General features: G+C 41.6%; 1 protein-coding gene across 7 annotated transcripts in view; it reads left to right on the top strand.

Annotated features, from left to right (window-relative positions):
- Positions 1-21,480, top strand: part of LTBP1 (latent transforming growth factor beta binding protein 1) — a 390,140-nt gene that overhangs the window by 32,492 nt on the left and 336,168 nt on the right. For all 7 annotated transcript variants that reach the window (XM_041755926.1, XM_041755923.1, XM_041755924.1 and 4 more), the window contains one exon: positions 13,925-14,222. In XM_041755926.1, the coding sequence (XP_041611860.1) occupies positions 13,925-14,222 (298 nt within the window). The remainder of the gene's footprint in view (positions 1-13,924; positions 14,223-21,480) is intronic.

Raw genomic sequence — 21,480 nt, 5'->3', positions numbered from 1 at the left:
AAGGGAATAGAGACCCAGAGGCTGCTGCTTTGGAGCAGCTGGTCACAGGAGGCTGAGTGATGTGACATATAACATCTAGGGAAGAACATTACAGGTGGAGTGCTCCCAGTAAAAGGGCCTTACGGTGGAAGCAGGTATGAGGGGAGTATGGCACTCCAGGAATGCTAGGAGATGATGTGGGACAAGTGGTGGAGACTTGCAGCCATAGACAGAAGGGTCTAGCATGTGTGAGAGGGAAGCCCTGGAGGATTTGGAGCAGAGGGGTGATGCGGTCTGGCTTTGGTTCTAACAGGATCCCTCTGCCTGCCTGAGTGAGCACAGACTGCAAGGGACAAGGTAGCCAGAGGAAGGGTTTGAGGGAAGGTGGAGAGAAATAGTTAAAGTCAGAATGTATTGAAGGGTAGGGCTAAAAGTTTTGAGATGGGTTGGATGGGTGGTATGAGATAAAGAGTCAAATATGACAGTTGGGTGTTATGCGTTGAAATATTACCCTGCTCTAATTCCTTTGTGGAAGTCTTAACCTCCAGTTTCCGGGAATGTGACTTTCTTTGAGAGAATTGTCATTGGAGATGTAATTAGTTAGAAGAGGCCCTACCGGAGTGGAGGGGGTGGCTCATCCAATATAACTGGTGTCCTTGTGAAAAGGGTAGCTGGACACACAGATCCTCAAAGAGGGGAGCCATAGGGAGGGATGGCAGCTTCCACAAGCCAGGAGACACCTGAGACTACCAGGAGCCAAGGGAAAGAAGTGGTACAGGTTCTCTTACACCCCTCAGAAGAAAGCAACCCCCCCAACACCTTGATTTCCACCTTCCTGTCTCCAGAACAGTGAGATGGTGATTTGCTGTCATTCAGGCCGTCCAGTGTATTTCCTGACAGCAGCCCCCGTAGACAAATGCAGTTGGTGAGCAGCTTGGTGAATGGCAGTGCCTTCTAAGGAAATGAATGCTGAGGAGGAGCCTGTGGTGGAGATTGGGCTGGAGATTGGGCCTAGGCTCCATTTGAGGAAGTCTGTTAGGTGGAGCTATCTATGAGGCAGTGGAATGTAGAAATCTGGAGTTCGGATAGGAGGACAAGGCCTACATTTGACTGCGGGCACAGTCTCCATAAGTCGTGGGACTGGAGGAGGTCACCAGGAGAAGGGTCCAAGGACGAAACAAGCTTTGGGAAATTTCAGCAGAGGTCAGGAAAGGAAGGAAGCGCAAGAGGGAGACAGAGAGAGGGGCTGTCTGCCTGTGACCTCTCAGCTAAGGGAAGACAGTAGTGAGGAAGGAGGGACTGATCCACTCTGGCCAGTGCTGCTCTTGGCCAAGAAGGAAGAAAGCCCACTAGATGGGCAGCATGGAGGTCATAGGCAACTCTGTTAAGATCTGGCTTAGTGAACAGGTAGAGGTGCAGAGTTGAGGGGAGAGAGTTCTAGAGCGAGTACAAACTTTTTTTTTTTTAAGTTTTTATTTATTTATTCATGATAGAGAGAGAGAGAGAGAGAGAGAGAGAGAGACAGGCAGAGACACAGGCAGAGGGAGAAGCAGGCTCCATGCAGGGAGCCCGACATGGGACTCGATCCCGGGACTCCAGGATCATGCCCTGGGCCAAAGGCAGGCGCCAAACCGCTGAGCCACCCAGGGATCCCCTAGTATGAACTTTTTATGTATTTATTTTTTAATTTGGCTTTACATCATTACTATTAATCAGGCCATTAAAAATGTCTTGGAAACATTGTTTTTAATGACTTCTCACATTCCATGGTTTTTATCCACTTGTTTTATGGGTAAGAGGTTTCTATTTTGTACTACTGTATTGATTATAATACTGCAGTGGACATATTTGGGTATCAAATTTCCTAGGTTAGGAATAGCAGAACACACACCAAACGGGCAGAGGGTGAGGCAGAGAGAATCCTCAAGCAGACACCTGCCGAGTGCAGAGCCCAGTGTGGGTCTGGATCCGAGGACCCTGAGATCATGACCTGAGCTGAAATCAATAGTAGATGCCTAACCGACTGAGCCACCCAGGCCCCCTTGTATTTTGCTACTTAATGGCTTTGTGGTAGATTTCTCTAACATTTGGCCTCATACTCCAGGGCAGGCCTATGTGTTACTTACTTCTCTCAGCTTTCAGAAGATTCAGTCCTTAGTTCATGATCTCAGGGAGGTCTTTCCTAATACCCTAAATCCCATATGGGTGAGCCCCCACTATGTACCATGCTCTTTTTGAAATGCTTATAATAGTGATAATGACTATTCCTGTCAGTCTCCTGCTAGGGCCATGAGTTTCTCGAGGTAGAGATGACATTTTCTTGCTTGTGGTTCTATATGACTATGCCTGGTGCAAAATGGAATGCAGAATTGCCACTCAGTTTTTGGTTCAGTGAAGGACCAGGGAAGGCACAGGTCGAACTTGGCAACTGGCCCTGGGGCACACAGCAAGGGTGTGGAGTTGGGGTGATGCAGACTCAGCGTGGTGTGACTCCAGAGCCCAGCTTCATCTGCTTTCATCAGTAGGTGAGCCTGGGGCGGGGATTTTCTCTCTTCTCTAGGAAACAAGCCATTCTACGAATTCTTTGTATCTTTCGTGGTCCCCTGGATACAATAAATCAAAATATTTGTCATTTACCCAACGAGGGCCCCTCCTTTCTTATTCCTTCTATACCTTTTGTTCTGGCACATAACTAATCAGTGATTTTTTAATACTTGTCTTTCCTAACTGGACTCTGATCTGCTTGAGAGCAGATTTTTTTCTCCTGTCTTTATCCAATGCTTGGCACAGTGCTACCATATAAGGGGGAGGGTCTTAATGTGTGAATGAGTGAAGAAAGATAATATGGGATTAAAACACATTACAGGTTTATTACTTGGAAATAAATGGTCTTTCTTCTAATGAGCTATAAAGATGTCAATTATAATCATATGTGCATAATATTTTACAGTCTGTAAAACTCAAGATTAGTCACAAACCTGTATTTATCATACGTGTGTACTAGCACTAGTGCACAAAATAAAACTGCTGTTAGAGGAGGTGGTTAATAGCTAACAAAATAACATTGGGCTTTTAGTCACATTAACAGTATCAACATTTAAAAAAACTCAACAGTATGACATTAAGATTCTCATTTTGAATCAAGCATGGTATTACAACCATTCAACATATATGCTTCTTTTGGATTTTTCATTGGTATAAATAACGTGGCTGTGGGCAGCTGACTTATGTGCATTATTTCCTTTTTTGACTATTAGAATATATTTCTAGAAATAAGCCAACTGAAATATTTGAAACCTGTTGTTAAACTTTCTAAAAAAGGCTTATACTATTCTACTACCACCTTTGTGGCACTTTATAGTAATACTTTTACATGACTTTGAAAAAACTAGCCAAATATTCTATCTCCTCAGTTTTGTTTGTATTTTTTGATGACTTAATTTGGACATTACCCTACAAGTTTATTTACTAATTCCATTTTCTTTGGTCTTAATTTTCTTTGTCCTCCTTTTTTTTTTTTTTTTTCAATTTTGTCTTAATTTGTTAAAGACACTTTAAAAAAAATATATAAGAGCATTTTCTGAAACTTTTTTTCTGGCTTCTCTCTTCCTTTTGCTATTTTTAATCAAACGTTTACATAATCTAAACGGCATATCTTTAACTTTGCTTTCTTTTCCTTTCTCACTGACTTTAAGAAAAAAAAAAAAGCTAAGAAATGTTAATAAAATGGCAGTAATAAGACCAGAAACAGAACCCAGAAAAAACTGCTGGTGGTTTTTCATTACATGACTTACGACTTAATTACGTTATATTCCATGAGTGATTTCACAGTTATTGATGGCATTGGGAGGAGTGTGTTTGGCCTCAGCTGACCACCTATTTTAAATTAAATCACAGAGTAACAAGCTACTCCTGCTGAGCACAGGCTTCCAGAACCTCAACCTTCCAGAACACAGCTCCTGGGGAATTAGGCAGATGGCGGCTCAGTACTTAACATCAAGGCCTTCAACTCCTGAAAAAAAGCCATGAAATTCTGCCCACGACCTTTGTGACTTGTATTCTATGTAATTTGTGCTGACTGTCTGCTTGGTTAAGTTGTCACTTGAGATTGAGTAGATTACAAGAGCAAGCAAAGTAGGAAAGAGTGGGAGAAAGCCCATGCTACTTGACAACCTGACTTGGAAAGAGGACATGAGACCCACACACCCCTTAGGTAGTTCACGTGGGTGTTCATAATGATCAAAACCCAAAAGGATTAGTCTATGTTTTGGTGCTTGGTTCCCCAGTGTAGAAAATCCAGTGATGTGGAATTCTTCATTATTCCTTAAGGCTGGATAGAAAGGCAGTGGGATGTTATGCTAATATTTTTTGCTCTTGAGGGATTTGGAGGAAGCTGACCCCGGGACATTTGCAAGGCAAGCCCAGCATTTATTTGGGTTTGGTATACGGAGCAGACAGTTAGACTAAAATGTGTGACCTCATGCTATGTTTCTTGTGATCTGATATCACTCAGTGTTATTGAATAACTTCAAAGGGCAGCTGGGAATTACTGTGAAGACACACACAGCAAAGCCATTTCTCACCTGCTGTCTCTGATCACAGAAGACACAGTTAGACTCACATTTCTCTGCGGGACACATGCAGTAGACATGCTACAGCTTGTTTGGAGAGAAAAGCAAGGGGCAGAGAGTCCCACTGTTGGCCCTGTGTGGGTTGGGACGAGTTTTAAATAGAACTCAGAGTTACTTTTTTAGAATTAAAAGCAGTAGAGGCTGAGCTTCAGGCATGGGTTACTTCCTAAAAATACAGTCACTGAATTTTTAAAAAAACATCAGGATCAGCTTGTCAACTGGAGTCGGAATCAAATATGGAAGAAAGAAATGGGAGAGTATTCATTTGGGGTAAAATTTGAGAATTTGTTTGAAATGATGAAAAGCTGTTTTCAGAAGACTGATCTGGCCTCCAGGATGGAGGAAGATTTTGTTGCATATCCTGTTCACCCACATCTTGATGTTGGCTTTCTGCAAATCCAGAATTTGCTTTGTCTAGGGGGTAATTTCTGACACTGACCTGCCTTATCTTGGTAGCACCTTTTCACCCTCAGACTAAGGAACGAGTTTTAACTGCCTTCAATTCTTAGTTGCTTTTTTGTGGCATTTTTTAAAAGGTTATTTTGATTTTGAAAAATAGGAAAATATGCAGAGTAGTACAAAGGGGTACAGTAGTAAATACCTATTTATATACTATGCACAGCTGTTATAGGTAGGCTCATATTTGCTACCCATCTTTCTTATAAGAAAAAAATTTCAGTAAAGTGATTTATTTTCTACTCTGGTATTATTCTGCTTTCTCAGAGTTGATCACTGTCATGAATTTAGTGTGAATCCAGTACGTATTTTTATGCTTTTGTTGACTTCATGTCTATAAAAATAACTAGTACTTAATATGTTTAAAATATTGCATGGACAGTTGTTATAATCATATAAAGAACGTTATCATAAAGTAGAATCATATAATTTACTTTCTCAGTGTGTTATTTTCAAGATCCCTCCATGTGGCTAGGTATAGATCTGGATCATGGTTTTAACTGCTGTATTTTATTGTATGAACAGTCGTGTATGTGTCTCTTTGAGTACATGACAGCCTAGAAGTGAAGTTGCTGGGTCTTAAGGTTTTCGTATTAGAACCTTACTAAATATTGCCAAATTGCTTTTCAGAGAGGTGAGTATAAAATATCCTGCGAGCAGCATATAAGAGTTCCCATCTCCTTATATCTCTGTTAACACTTGGTGGTAACAGACTTACTGCCAGTCTCTTGACTGTAGAATTGCATCTCAATGTTGTTTTGATTTTTCAGTTTTCAGACAATTGGATAAGTTGAATACCTTATCACATTTGTTTCCCCTCTCGTTTCATCATCTATGAATAACCAATTCATACCTTTTTTTTTTTTTGTATTTTGATTTTTGGGAATTCTTGATATATCTGGTTATAATCCTTTGTTAAATCTATTTCAAGTGTCTGTCATTTGTCTTCCAATTTTGTGTATGGTGTCTTTTAAATTATGATCTAGTCGAGTTTGGGGGGCACCTGGGTGGCTCAGTTGGTTAAGCATCTGACTCTTGATTTTGGCTCAGATTATGACCTCGGGGTTTTGAGACTGATCCCCACGTCGGGCTCTCAACTGGGGGTGGAGACTGCTTAAGAGTCTTGATATAGTCAAGTTCATCAATCCTTTTTTGATTTTTTACTTCACTGTTACAGATTTCAGAAATTCTTCCTTGCCCCAAATCGTGAAGAGATGCTGTCACGTTTTAAGTTTTTAAAGATCTAGAATGGGTAGGGCTCGGATTTTTTTTTTTTAAGATTTTATTTATTCATTCATGAGCAACACACACACACACACACAGAGAGAGAGAGAGAGAGAGAGAGAGAGAGGCAGAGACACAGGCAGAGGGAGAAGCAGGCTCCATGCAGGGAGCCCGACGTGGGACTCATCCCCGGTCTCCAGGATCACGCCCTGGGCTGAAGGCAGCGCCAAACCGCCGAGCCACCCGGGCTGCCCCCAGATTTTAATTCTTTTAGATGAATGTCTGTTCCAACACCTTTAAATAGTCCATTGTTTCTGTAAAGGTTTGTTGTATCTTCTTCATGTAGCAAGACTCCATGCTTTAGTCTAAGCTTTACATTTCATTGTATTGATCTGTTTCTGTCTGAACCAGTTCTGCATTATCACATAAAATAGTTTGTAGAGTCTTTTTGATTATTTACATAGACATTTACTTAAATTGAAGATGAGGCTAAATTTGTTTTTTCCTTCCAGTTTTTAGACCTTTTACTTCATTTTCTTGTTTTGTCCTGTTGGCTGGAAACTGCAATATAACATTGATTATTAGAGGCTATTGTAGGTATTTATACTAGTTTCCAACTTTTATAGGAATGCTTCTGCCTTTGCCTCAGAGCATTTGCTGTAGGTTTTGGTAGGCCGTTTATTGTGGGATTTGGTGTAGATACTGTTTACCAGACCAAGGAAATCCCCTTGTATTCCTAATTGGTTAACAGTTTCTGTTTGTTATCAGGAGTAAGTGATGAATTTTATTGGAAGATTTTCTGCACTGATTGAGATAAGTTCTCATTTAATTTTTTTACATGGGGAATTCCACAGATAGATTTGCTGACATTAAAGCCATCCTGTATTTCTGGAATTCTGCTTGCTTTTCTGTGTTTGAAATACTGAGATTTTATTTAGGTATTTGTATCTGTGTTTTTAATTGATTTGTGTTAGTTTTCTTTCAAGTACTACTGTTCTTGCCTGATTTTGACATTGAGGTCTTGCTACTCTCTTTATTTTTTTAACGTAAATCTTAGTTAAACCACAGTGCAGTGTTGGTTTCTGGAGTAGAATTCCGTGATCCATCACTTGCACACAACACCCAGAGCTTATGGGGTTAAGTGTCCTCTTTAGTATCCATCCTCTATCTATCCCATCCCCCACCCACCTCCCTCTCTTTAAAGGAGTTTAATACTGGGGACTCTGCTGAATGTCCTGACTCTGGTAGGGGCAGGTCCTAGGTAGTTTGGCCTCATGGTGTTCTACCCCATGCTTGTGGAGCTTAGGATCAGGTGAAGGCTCGGGAGAGTCTGCAGATCTCTGAACTACCTCTGTGCATGTAGTACCTCACAGGAGCACTTTTTGCTTCTACTGCATCTGAACTTCTTAGGCTAATTCCCTTAACATGCTTTTCCACTGGAAGCTTAGTAACTTACCACCTCTCCTACGAGTGTATTGTGATGTTCTTTTCTGATAGTCCTTGACCAGCTTGTTTGAGTGTACATCCCTTCAGAGTTCTTCTGGAACACATCGGGTCTGGGCTTCTGAAATGGTTTCTTTAACAGCATGTTGTTTGTTTATTTTTCAGATTTTATTTATTTGAGAGCAAGTGTGAACATGTGTATAAGCAGAGAGGAGGGGCAGAGAAGAGGGAGAAGCAGACTCCCTGCTGAGCAGGGAGCCTGATGTGGGGCTCAATCCCAGGACCTTGAGATCACGACCTGAGCCTAAGGCAGATGCTTAACTGACTGAGCCACCCAGGTGTCCCTAACAGCGTATTGTTTTTATTTTATTTTATTATTTTATTTTATTTTTTCAGTGTATTGTTTAAATAACATCTTTAAAAATAAACATTTATTTATCTTTAAAAATAAACAAATATTTGTTTATTGTTACAGAGAGGCAGAGACATAGGCAGAGGGAGATGCAGGCTCCATGCAGGAGCCCGATGTGGGACTCGATCCCGGAACTCCAGGATCACGCCCTCAGCCAAAGGCAGACACCTAACCACTGAGCCACCCAGGCATCCCAACAGCATATTGTTTAAGTGCCACTACGGAGCTTACACATTAGCAGAGTATATTTTAATACTGATTTTTGTTGGATTGGAGATTTGATTGAAGAGGCAGGATGCAAATGAAGTCTGGAGGTGTACACGTTATGACGTAACAGATTAGGAGCCTTCTGATTATATTCCCTTTACAGATGTCCTCAAATCCCAGCATCCTTTGGAAAGGAGTGGCTCCTCTGCTTTCATACTAGTTAGTTGATCAAGATGAAATTAAAGCTCCTGTCCTAGGCTACAGAAAGTTCTACATAAGCCAATTAACTGACCTCACAGTTGATGATAATGTAGTTTGGGAAATAAAAGAAATTGTTGAAAGGGGATGGGCATTTGGGTGATGAACAGATTGTGGTGCGGCCGGCGGGCATTTGGGAAGGACTTCATAGAGAAGATTTCACATGAGCAAGAGCTTGCGGGGGGTGGGGGGTGCTGTGTTTCACAACAGGGCACCATGTACAGAGGTGAGGAGTGGCAGGCTTCTGCAGGATGAGCCATGGGCAGTGAGGGTGGAAAGGGGGTTGGGGTAGGTATAAAGGGTCTTGAGTATATCTCATGGGCAGCTAACATGGGTTGAAAGTTTTTGAATGAAGGAGAAAAAATCCACAGAGCTGCATTTTACCAAACCGAGTCTGTCAGCAAGTCTGGATCAGGATTTTGTTCGAGTTTGGCTGCACATTGCAATCATCTGGAGGCTTTAAAAAAACAAAAAGCAAAACCCCAAACTGGTGTCTGAGCCCCTTCCCCAGAGATTCTGATTCAGAGCCTGGAGTTAGCCGGGGGTTTTGAGAGTTTTAAAAGCTCCCCAGGTGATTCTAATGTGTGGCAAAGCCTGAGAACCGGGGCCCAACCCGCTGATAAGATCTTGATGTAGTGTTTACTCATTGTGTTGAACCACTTCTGGCTGGGAAAATGCAGAATCAACTGGTGGAAAAAGTATTTTTAAAGTGCTTCTGTAACATTTATTTATAATATTACACATAGTTTGGTGCCTCGGTTAGAATAACCGTTTTCTCATAAGTGCCCACCAATTTTTACATTGGAAGTAGATGGTGACAAACTTTTGGAGAGCACTCATAATAATCTTGGGAATTTGGCCACATGGAAAGTTTTAAAATCTTTTTGCATTAAAAATAAAAGGGCAACAACATAAACCACATTTATCACAGCAAGAATTCAATAAGATAAATGCAATTGTAGTGTGAAAACACCAAATTCACAAGTATAAAAATATAAATCCTAATGTATGGAAGTGCTGAATCACTGTATTGTACACCTGAAACTAATACAACACGGTATGTTAATTATAGTGGAATTAGAAAAAAAAAATCAAAAACTTGCTGGTGGAAGAGTGCTGGTTTCCAAACACTGTATGTCAGTGGTTTTCAAAGTTGAGTATGTATCTGACTCATCTAGAGAGCAGTCAGATTGCTGGACTCTAGTTTCAGATTTAGCAGGCCTGGGACCGCCCGAGAATGTGCACTTCTGAATTGCTTCCTGGTCCAGGCACCACACTTTGGGGATCGCTACATGAGAACCACGACTACGTGAGGTCCCAATTTCCTAGGAAGAATGGCTTGATAAAATGTGGTTGCAGGACTAGAATTTTGCTTTTCTTTTCATGTCGGGTGAGGGGCTGATCTTGGCAGTTAGGGGCTCTGTCCCTGTCACCTCCAGCCCCAGGTCAAGCTGCTCCAGGGAGCTGCTGCCTGAGCCTTACTACTTTAGGTGGAAGAGCAAATTATCTAGTCATTCTCCTTATATTCTTTCAACAGTTACTGCAAAAGGGTGATACTGTATACAGTCATACTGTTATATAACATGTTCTTTCTCATAGTAGAAAATTTTTGTGAGTTTTTAAAAAATTCTTTCCCTGCCTCCCACAGCCTACCAAATTTGAAGAGTTAAAAAAAAAAACAAACCCAACCCCAATACTTATACCCTTTTTCATTTCTAATCCATCCATGTTCTCCTAAACCCACATTCTTGTATGGTCTCAGTGGCATTTTGGAAGATTTCATGATTGGCCCCTATCTAGGTACCAACTTTTGTAAGCTGCTCTGAGCAGTCTTCCTGGTAGATTAGGGGACGTTTGCAGTACACCTTGGGAGGGAGGAGAAGCGGAAATCAGTCTCAGATGTTAAAATGAAACATGCTTCTAATTGAAAGCATGAAGAGAATGTATACATGAAAGTGCCTGGGGGGTGATCTCTGGCAGAGGCTCAGCTTTGAAAGCCCAGTCCTGTCCTCCCTCGTGGCCACTTCTGTTCTCTCTGGGTGGAGCCCATTTCCATTCCTGTGACATTCCATAAATAACCACGGCTGAGTAGGGACGCAGTGGTCATCAGTTGGCCAAGAAAATGCTGATAAATTAGAATCCTGAACCCTGGAAGTGCATAGCTTTGGGCTTTGAATTCTAGAAGCCTAATTTGGTAAGAGCTCTTGGGGACCATTTTAGAAAAAGCAGTCACTGCCCTCTTTCTTCCCCCAAACATGTACAGGTGCAGAGGCCAAGATTAAATAATTTACCCCAAGGTCACCAAGGAGCTGGCTGCATTTTTCTTTGCTTTTTAAGAATCCTTTTACTTTTGCAAGATTTGTTAGCCTAGTATTCTGACACTTGACAGTCATTTCTTACCATTATTTTCTATAACTAATAGGAATCAGATTGTAGGAAGATGGGAAAAGTATCTTCTCTCTTTTATAGAAAATTAGGAGGTTGAAGAGCTTTTAGGTCTTGGTTATTTGGGGATGCATGGTGGCTCAGTGGTTGAGCGTCTGCCTTTGGCTCAGGGGGTGATCCCGGGGTTCTGGGATCAAGTCCCATGTCAAGCTCCCTATAGGGAGCCTGCTTCTCCCTCTGCCTATGTCTCTGCCTCTCTCTCTGTGTCTTTCATGAATAAATAAATCTTAAAAAAAAAAAAAAAGATCTTGGTCATTTGGCTCATCCATAACAGGCTTCTCTGGTTCATATCGTACCTCATCTATTTTGTAAATATTTGCGGACTATCTGGCATTGAATTTTATGGGAGATTTAATAGTAAGATCTGCCTAAGGACCAAGGGTTTAAGTCAAAAGTGAACTGATAACAAAATCAGTTGGCATCAATTAATGCATTTGGACAAATAAAGAAGAAACTTAAGGAATCCCGTCCATTGGCCTATAACATCAACCCAATAAAATTTAAGTCTGAAATCTAAACTCCTATTGTACCTTCCCTGTGATGAAATCTACTTACCTTACCCACGGCCCATAGCCCTACTGACATTAAAACTCTGGCCACAAATCTGGTGATTCAGAATACATGTATCCTATTGGATAGGAAATAAAGAGCTCATTTCTTTTTGGTTGCCTTTCATTGTAACATTAGGAAAGGTGTACAGGGCACTGGCATTTATTTAATTATTATAAATTTATTTTTTATTGGTGTTCAATTTTCCAACATATAGAATAACACCCAGAGCTCATCCCATCAAGTGCTCCCCTCAGTGCCATCACCCAGTCACCTCTACCCCCCTCCCACCTCCCTTTCTACCACCCCTAGTTCGTTTCCCAGAGTTAGGAGTCTCTCATGTTCTGTCTCCCTTTCTGATATTTCCCACTCATTTTTTCTCCTTTCCCCTTTATTCCCTTTCACTATTTTTTATATTCCCCAAATGAATGAGACCATACAATGTTTGTCCTTCTCCGATTGACTTACTTCACTCAGCATAATACCCTCCAGTTCCATCCACGTCGAAGCAAATGGTGGGTATTCGTCGTTTCTAGTGGCTGAGTAATATTCCATTGTATACATAAACCACATCTTCTTTATCCATTCATCTTTCGATGGACACCGAGGCTCCTTCCACAGTTTGGCTATTGTGGACATTGCTGCTAGAAACATGGGGGCGGGGGGCACTGGCTTTTAAAAACAAAAGTAGAGGGCAGCCTGGGTGGCTCAGCGGTTTAGCGCGGCCGTCAGCCCAGGGCGTGATCCTGGAGACCCGGGGATTGAGTCCTACATCAGGCTCCCTGCAGGGAGCCTGCTTCTCCCTCTGCCTGTGTCTCTGCCTCCCTCTCTCCCTGTATCTCTCATGAATGAATAAATAAAATCTTAAGGGATCCCTGGGTGGCGCAGCGGTTTGGCGCCTGCCTTTGGCCCAGGGCGCGATCCTGGAGACCCGGGATCGAATCCCACATTGGGCTCCCGGTGCATGGAGCCTGCTTCTCCCTCTGCCTGTGTCTCTGCCACTCTCTCTCTCTGTGTGACTATCATAAATAAATAAAAATAAAAAAAAAATCTTAAAAAAAAAGTAGAAAAGTGTATATTGGATGATTCTAATCTGTGCAGCCTTCTGTCCTGTAAAAACAAAATAGTGGGTTGAACTACATTTCTGAAACAAGCTCTGATAGCTTGTGCCAGGTGAAGTCTGTCACGCTTTTTGGGGTTAGGGATGGGACTTGGGTTTTTTTTTTTCTCCCAAGTCCTATTTGGATACCTAAAATGTAAACTTGAGCCACAGAGCACAGTTTAAAAAGAAGGGCAAAGCATTTTCTTAAGTTTTTCCTTTGTTTCTGATGTATTTCTGAGAGGTACCCTAATAAAGTGGTTAAGAATGATGGTGTTGTGGCCAGTTCACTTGGATTCAATTCCTAGCTCTTCTATTTACTCATAATTGTATGACCTTTGGCAAATTACGTAACCCTGTGTCTGTTTCTTCATCAGTAAAATAGGTAAAATAAAACGTCTACTTACAGTGATTGCTGGGGGATTAAATTTGTTGATACCTTATTAGAATAGTGCCTGGAACATAAGAACCTGTTAATAAGTATTAGCTGTCATTGTCCTCGTTGTCATTGCCATGATGTTATATTTTTATTTATTTATTATTTTTAAATATTTTATTTATTCATTCATGAGAGAGACACAGAGAGAGAGAGGCAGAGACACAGGCAGAGGGAGAAGCAGGCTCCATGCAGGGAGCCCGACGTGGGACTTGATCCCGGGTCCCCAGGGTTACACCCTGGGCCGAAGGCAGGGCCAAACCACTGAGCCACCTGGGCTGCCCTATTTTTATTTATTTTTTAAAGATTATTCATTTATTTGACAGAGAAAGCACAAGCAGAGGGTGTGGCAGAGGGAGAGGGAGAAGCGGACTCCCCACTGAGTAGGGAGTCCCATGTGGGGCTTGATCCCAGAACCCCGGGATCATGACCTGAGCTAAAGGCAGATGCTTAACCGACTAAGCCACCAGGTGCCCCGCCATCATGTTTTTTTAAAAACTATTTTTAATTTACTTTTTAGAGAGTGTGGGTGGGGGTGGGGGAGGAGCAGAGGGAGAGCGTGAGAACCTTGAGTAGGTTCCACCCAGTGTGGAGATCATGACCTGAGCTAAAATCAAGAGTCAGATGCTTAAGTGACTGAGCCCCCCAGGCACCCCTCCATCATGTTTTTAGATAGTTTTAGTTTTTGGTGGAGGGAATCTGGTGCTACTGTGAAGGCTTTGGAAGAATTTGTGAAGTCTACAATGTTTTTCTTCAAAGTCGTGTCTTCTGTTGCCTTTCTGCAGCAAGCTGTGTTCCACCGTGCCAGAATGGAGGGATGTGTCTCCGGCCTCAGCTCTGTGTGTGTAAACCGGGGACCAAGGGCAAAGCCTGTGAGAGCACAGCTGCCCAGGACACCTCATCACCAGGCTTTGGAGGGCAGAGTCCTGGGGCTGCTTCCTCCTGGGTCCCCCCTGAGCAAGCAGCAAAGCACACTTCATTGAAGAAGGCAGACAATCTCCCAAGAATCAGCCCAGTGGCCCAGATGACCTTGACCCTGAAGCCGAAGCCTTCAGTAGGACTCTCCCAGCAGATTCATTCTCAGTGAGTAGTTTCAACTTGCTTCTACTCAGGCGCACCTTAATTATTGTCCGGGATGCATTGCTTTCAATCCACTTTTCCTGCACAATTTTCTGAAATCACTTGGATGATGATGTCTTGTTTTTCCTTAAAGTTTTACATTCTAAGTTCCTACATCAGGTCTCTTAAAAGTATTTGGTATGCATGCTTAGCCTCTGCAGGGAAGATTGACCATAAACATAAACTGGAGCATTAGAGAGGACTAGGGGAATCAAGGCAGGATGGACATTAGAAAGATAGTTGTTTGTGGTCCAGTTGTGAGTTAAAGAATTCTTCTTTTGGTGGGGATGGGGGGGTGGGGGAGGGGGATGTCTAGAGTTTTGAAATAATTTAAGAAGAGATGGCAGGAACTCTGCTCTGCACAGAGAAGGTATTCAAGTGAGCGCAAGCGCTGGGAAAGCCTTTCTCAACCTCTGTAGCAGGTTGTCTCTCCCATTAGCACCGTGTACACCTCCCAGTTGCCAGCCAGGTCCATTTTTGGTGAATGAGCTTATGTTCTATTTATGGGAATGTGGTTTGTTTGTTTTTTTTTTTTGTTTGTTTTCCCTTAGCATTTGGAGGTAAGTGCCATTCGGAACACAGTAAGGACTCCTGGATAAGATTGCTTATCCCTGCCCTCCTCTCAGCTGCCTGAGGAGCAGCTCCTTGCTGCACAGGGTCTTTAATGCCCATCGTTTCCTCTTAATTAGCTACTCGCCATGGATAACAAGATGCAGAAGGTACTGCAGCTCTCACTTGTCATTTGTCTAGGAATGTAAAATACAGGAAGTTCTCCCCTTGAAAATGGGCTTGACCCAGCAGTTCATTTGTAAGTCACTTGCTGGGAATTTGGAATACTTTTCCCCCCTAGAGACAGCTTCCACATGGTGATTAGTATCCAGGCAGCCCACAGAAGCTATTTAATCTGCCTAGTATAGATGAAATTATCCTAATTTATACTTCCCCTTCGAGTAGGCCACCTACTGTCCCTGCTGAGTGGGGTCCTCAACTTTTTCCTCTCTCTTCTTCTTCCCTCTTCACCCCTCTTCTTTCTGTTTTTCTTTCATTTTTCTCTCATTTCTTCATGTCCTTTCATTCTGCCATGGTAAAGAGATTTGGGGGGCTAGTTTGAAATCTAATCACTTTGCTAGCATTTCAGTTGGAAAACACATCCTGCCGTCCTCAACGAGAAGGGTTGGTAGTTCCAGCTAATCCTTAGTTATGGCTTACTGTATGCCAAGGACTGTTTCAAGTGCTTTGCCTGTATTCTTAGCTTACAACTGACAGGGACCCCATAAGGTGGCGCCTATTATTAACCCCATTTTACAAATCTGGAAACTGAGGCAGAGTGGTTATGTGATTTGGTCACACAGTAAATAAGTGTATAATATCAACAAATGTCAGGCTTTAAATAGAAGCAGCATCCATTCCTTGAAGTAGAGGGTAGCAACTTTTTCTGTAAAGGGTCGGGTAATAAATATTTTCAGCTTTGTGGGACATATGGTTTCTGTTGCAACTTCTCAACTCTGCCATTGTAGAACAAAAGCAGCCATAGATGACGCATAAATGAATGTGTGTGACTGAGCCAATAAAACTTTATTGATGGACACAGAAATTTGAATTTTGTATAAACTTAACGTGTCACCCAATATTCTTTTTTTTTCCTCAGCCATTAAAAAATGTAAGAATATGAGAATTATTAGCTTGTGGGTCATACCAAAGCAGGCTGTGGGCCAGCTTTGGCCTATGAGCTGTGATTTTTCTGACCCTTTCTCTAAAATATAGTGGTGCCTTTTGGGGCCAGAACATGAATGTAACTGTGTGTCCTTGAAATGATACAAAGCTTTGATTTATATCCTACTAGACCCCTCTCCTCCAGCATTATTCTGGATCTTAAAAACAAAGAACAATTCTGTGTTGAACTGTGCCTTGGCAATCAAGAGTCAGGTTACTGTGCATTGCAATTATTTTTTTCTTGCATTACTACTTACATAAACTGTGAAGTTATTTACAAGCAATATCATTTATCTTGAATATCACCATCTACTGTTACAATTTGACCCTCTGTGATGTGTATATATATAGATTGTTAGTAAGAACCATATGTCAGAAGTCAGATAAAGGAGCAATTTTTTCTTTTTTTGGTAGCAGTAGTATAATTTAGACAAGAATGTTGTGACTCAAAAAGGTGGTGGCTAAGGTTTCAGCTTTAACATGGCTTTAGAAAAATAAACCAGTAGATAAATTTGCTTCAGAGGCTTCATCTGCTGAATGAAGACACTTTTACCCTGGCATTGTTACAGGACATGTGTATGTGTGTGGCTGTGCCTGTGGCATGCTTTTGGGTAAGGAGAGGAGATAACAATTCTGACAATTTCTTAATAAAGTTTTATAGGTTGTCCTATTATGTGGGCATTGCAGGGAACACTAAGATGTACAAGATCCAGTTCAACGTACCTGGGTGGTTCAGTGTTTGAGCGTCTGCCTTTGGCTTGGGTCATGGTCCTTGAGTCCTGGGATCAAGTTCCACATTGGGTTCCCCATGGGGAGCCTACTTCTCCCTCTGCCTATGTCTCTGCCTTTCTTTCTGTGTCTCTTATGAATGAATACATAAAATCTTTTTTTTTTTTTAAAGGTCCAGTTCACCTCTTAAGGTTTTGAAATGATCAATGAACTATAACTCACGAGGTATGCAAAGGCAGGGGTGCAGTTGGCCCAAAGATGATTTTAGGTAATGACCTAATCACCTGAAATCCTATTTAATCAGACCACCAAAGAACACATGTGATAGGACCATTTTTGGCAACTTTGGGGGAGATGTAGCAATCCTTAAATTATTTTTTTTAAGATTGCCTACTTTAGGGGAGTTTCAGGGTTTTGTTTTATTTTTATCTACTGAAGGAGGAGATTGATTAAGCCCCCTTAAAGTGCTTGTAGACATAAAGGTAGCTACAATATCAAAGTGTGTATTTAGTATTATATTCGTTATGTGGCATATGAAGCCCTATGGTCTTGATCAGTCATCCACCAACTTGTTGTGGAGCACATTCTGTGTGCCATGCATTCACCATCAGAAGGGCTCAGGGTATAGAATGAATGAATACACAAAATATCTGCCTTTTGGGGCTTACAGGCTGCAAAGTGGGAGGCCACTGAAAGTGGCATAATTAAACCTTTGTGATAAGTGCTGTGGTGAAAATTGCAGTTATGGACTGGTGCAGGGTGGGAAGGCATGAGGGCTCTGGTGGTTTTAATAGGCTGTCAGGGAAGACTCAACTGAGAAGGTGACATTTAAGCAAAAGCCTAAAGGAAGTGAAAGTGTGAACGCTTTATATGGGTGTGTGCCTGGCGTGTTTGAGGTAATTGTTACTTTAGTAAAACTGAAAAAGTTAAAACTACACATTTTAGGTGTGTGAGCAGTAGGTGAATTGGTTTTACCTTTCTCCAGATTGGTTTTAGACAGCTTGATTTAGAACCAGATAGAGTTCTTTAGGAAATCAAAGAGAAGGAGCAATTGTTTCCAGATTTTGAAGTGTTGGGGAAGTGGAGGTCCAGGAATGGCTCTGAAGAAGGTGAGCTTGGAAAGATGGCTAAATCTGGACACAAAGAGCTGGATAAGAAGGGCATTTCCAGGAATGACATTGATGTGATATCAGAAAGCATGGCGTATTAGTAACCATGGCTGTGTAACAGATCACCCCAAAACTCCACAGCCTAAAGCAATAAACATTGATTGTCTGACAGTCTCTGGAGGTGGGGAACCCAGGAGGTTCTTAGCTGGGAGTTGTGGCTCAGCATTAGTCAGGAGGTTGCAGTCAGCAAGCATGGCTCAACTAGGGCAGGAGAATTCACTGTCAAGTTCACTCACTCCCATGGCTGTTGGCAGGAAACTTCACTTCCTCTCAACATGCACCTCTCTACTGAACTGCTTGAGAGTCCTCACAACATGGCCCCTGGCTTCCTCCAATGCCAGTGATCCCATACAGAAGAGAGTGAAAAGAAAGCCACCGAGCCTTTGTAGTTTTCAGCCTTGAAAATACACACCTTCACTTCCGCCTTATTCTACTCATTAGAAGTGAGTCATTAAGTTGGATGGACCCTCAAAGGGAGTGAAATTAAGCTGCTCTCCTAGAAGGGACAGATATCAAAGAAGTTTTGGATGTATCTAAAAAAGACCACATTGAGGATATGATTTGTTTGGAACTTGATATAGAGGCAGGCTAGTAGCAATAAAAGGTTTTAAGGATTGGTTAAAAAAATCAGATGAAACATTTAAGATTTCAACATAACAATTCTAAAAAGATATACAACATAACAAACTAGAATAAAAAAAGGAATAGAGAGGGAAATTATAATTTATTTATTTGGGAAACTATAGTTTAAAAGAGGCTTAAGAAACATGCTAACTAATCATAATGTTTGGACTATATCTGTTCTGATTCAAACAAACCATAAAGAAAAGAAAAAGATGATGATGTATAGACGAATCATGAAAATGCTGACATTAATTAGAAATTTAATGGTAGAAAAGAATGTTGATTTGGGGGCTGTGATGAAGGTGTTATGATTATGTAAGGAGAATGATATGAAACTATTTGCACATGAAATCATATGATGTCTGAGCTCTCATTGAAATTATTCAGTATGTTGAGGTGTAGAGGTAATGAGATTGGCCATAAAGGGATTATTACTGAAGGTGGATGATGGGTACATGGAGGTTTCTCAAAGAACTCTTAGCTTTGACATCTTCCACAATGAAGATTGACAATAACAGTAGAACAAACCAAAAGAAAATTTCAAGTGGAAGGAATCCTATGATTTTTTTCTGCCTTGGAGGATTTATCTGGCTGTAGTGTCTGCAGTAAATTAGCCCTAGAAGTCATTGGAAGGAAGTGAATCAGGAGTGACCATAAATGAAAAACCTTGGCACATCATGAAATGTGAGAGGCAAAGATAAAGAGGATTGGGTAGGAACCAGGTTTGGGAATGTGAGACAAAGGGGAGATGTGGAGGTATTGCCATCCTGTTGTTTTTGAAGGTTTCTTTGGTGATATCATGGATCTCCAAGGTCTTTGAAGTGGTTGATACTTGGTGAATGGATGGTCTCTGGTAGAGCTTTATGGATGATGGTGAGGATCATTCTCTGTACCCCGCCAGGGGCTAAAAGTAAGTGGATATCAGTGGTTCACGGCTGGACACTTGATCGGGTATTGGTTTGGAAAGATCCCCAGCCAGTGCATTCTGGCAGTAATCCCTGCTGTAGATGGTAGTTTTATTCCGGCTCTTCATGGAAGGTGTTCATTATTATGGTGTTCCTTTATCCAGTTTTGTGGACCACATCACAGCTACTCCGTGAGCTAAACAGAAGACCAAATGATGCTTCATCATCCTGTGTGCAAATTTTGGCAGCCATTTCCGATTCTTTGAACTTCTACTTCACTTTATAATACTGTTGTCCTTAGGAAGTCCATATTAAGGACTTCAGGTTACTCTCACACTGTATCCTGTAACTGTTATTGGCATGCAGCTGTTAATGCATTTGCTGAGGAATTGTCACCGTTAGGTCGCAGATGCTTCTCCAGTGTCCGTCTTTAGTCCTCTATGTAAAAAAGGTGTTAATGCTTATAAGTTATGGCTGGGAGAGTCCACAAAGGAGCAAAATTCAAAACTATTCAGCTCTCCAGAGCTTTTTCATCACCTGTCAGTATCGTTATTCACATATATATTGAAGTTTCCCATCAAAGTTTGTTGTTAGTTCTCTGCGTTGCTCCCTGAGACTGTTTTGAGTTGTATAAAATGTCTGTCTTTATCCTTGTTAATCAAGATGAATGTTATAGGCATTGACTGTGAAACCACAAAGTGGAGGTCGTGAGGGGCATTCTTTAGCTGCTGATGTCTTTTGGTCTTGAGAGAGGGTTGGTACGAATGACCACTGCTGTGCCAAATGGGAGCTGTTATCTTACCATATAAGGCGGAAGCACTTTCATGGGAGACATTGTACCCAGTCTCCTCTCTATGAGCTTGAGAAGGAAGTCTGGTTTTACTCAGGATATGGATGTCAAATCTATCTAGGGAGTTCACATGTGTCCCATCTTTTTTCTTCCCTGGTGATGGCTATTTTCATCATCTTATGGTATCCTGATGTTAGAAAGGATGGTAGTTAGTTTCCCTGGAAAAATCCTGTCCAGTCTCAATCCAGGTGAGGGGACTGCATTTATCTAATGGCACTATCCCTTTTCATTATCTTCTTCCCAGGGATGTGGTGAAGAGAAGCAGCAAATGAGCAAATGTTCTTTTAAAAGACAGGAGTAATTCAAATGCATTCTATATTTATCAAGTGAGCTCATAGTATGCCAGATATTTTCTAAATATAGGCAAGGCCCTTTAGAATCCACATGGAGATGATGGGTTGCACTTTCAAAGTTCTTGAGAACTGAATGCTTTGCATTTACCATGGGTTAGTTGATAGGAAGCAGTGTTGAATGAGGTGGAGAAGAGGGTGCTACACTGTCTTTTATCTCTGCCTCATTCTTAGCTTCCTGTCTTTGTGGTTGTGAGTCTTTAAAAGAACAGAAACAAAAACCATATGCTGTGATACCTACAAGGACAGGAGGCTCGGTGTAACATTCCCTCAAGTACTCTCTCCTAGTTAACAGCAGCAACAATGAAATGTAAGCTCATTCACTTTATTTGGACTTTCTCCTACTACCCTGCAAGAGGGGAAAAGAAAAGCCTCATTCTAAAACTGTACCAACAGTTAAAACTGTGGGGAGAAGTTTTAAGCTTTTTGTCGAATAAGAATTGAGATTGGGATCTTAACCGGAACTTATTAAAGAAGCCAAGGAAGTGGTCAGTACTTGAATGGGCAGTTTCCCCAAATGATCTCTCCAGCTAGAGGGGGATCCTTGCTCAGTCTTGATCCCCAGCCCCCACTCTACTTACCATCCCTCAGGACTATCTTCTGTGCTTCCTCTACTCTCCATTATCGTAACACTCACTCTCCACGGTCTTCCATCTGTTTATCAACATAGGTACACCAAAGGGCCTCGATAAATGTTTAATACATTTTTTGAGTTCTTTTTCTAGAGAAAAAAAAAATAAGGTCTAAATCCTTGTCTGAGTACTGTTTCATGAATACTTATGTATATTGCAAGGAGTTACCTTTTTCTCTTGGAATAATACTGTTTCCCTTTGTAAAGCCTTGGACGTTTTGCAGAGTACTTTGCATTCCTGTGGTGTCTGA

This window comes from Vulpes lagopus, chromosome 5 (genome assembly GCF_018345385.1).
Source record: "Vulpes lagopus strain Blue_001 chromosome 5, ASM1834538v1, whole genome shotgun sequence".
NCBI lineage: Eukaryota > Metazoa > Chordata > Mammalia > Carnivora > Canidae > Vulpes > Vulpes lagopus.
Note: the sequence above shows the minus strand (reverse complement) of the source record. Positions and strands in the feature narration are given on the sequence as shown.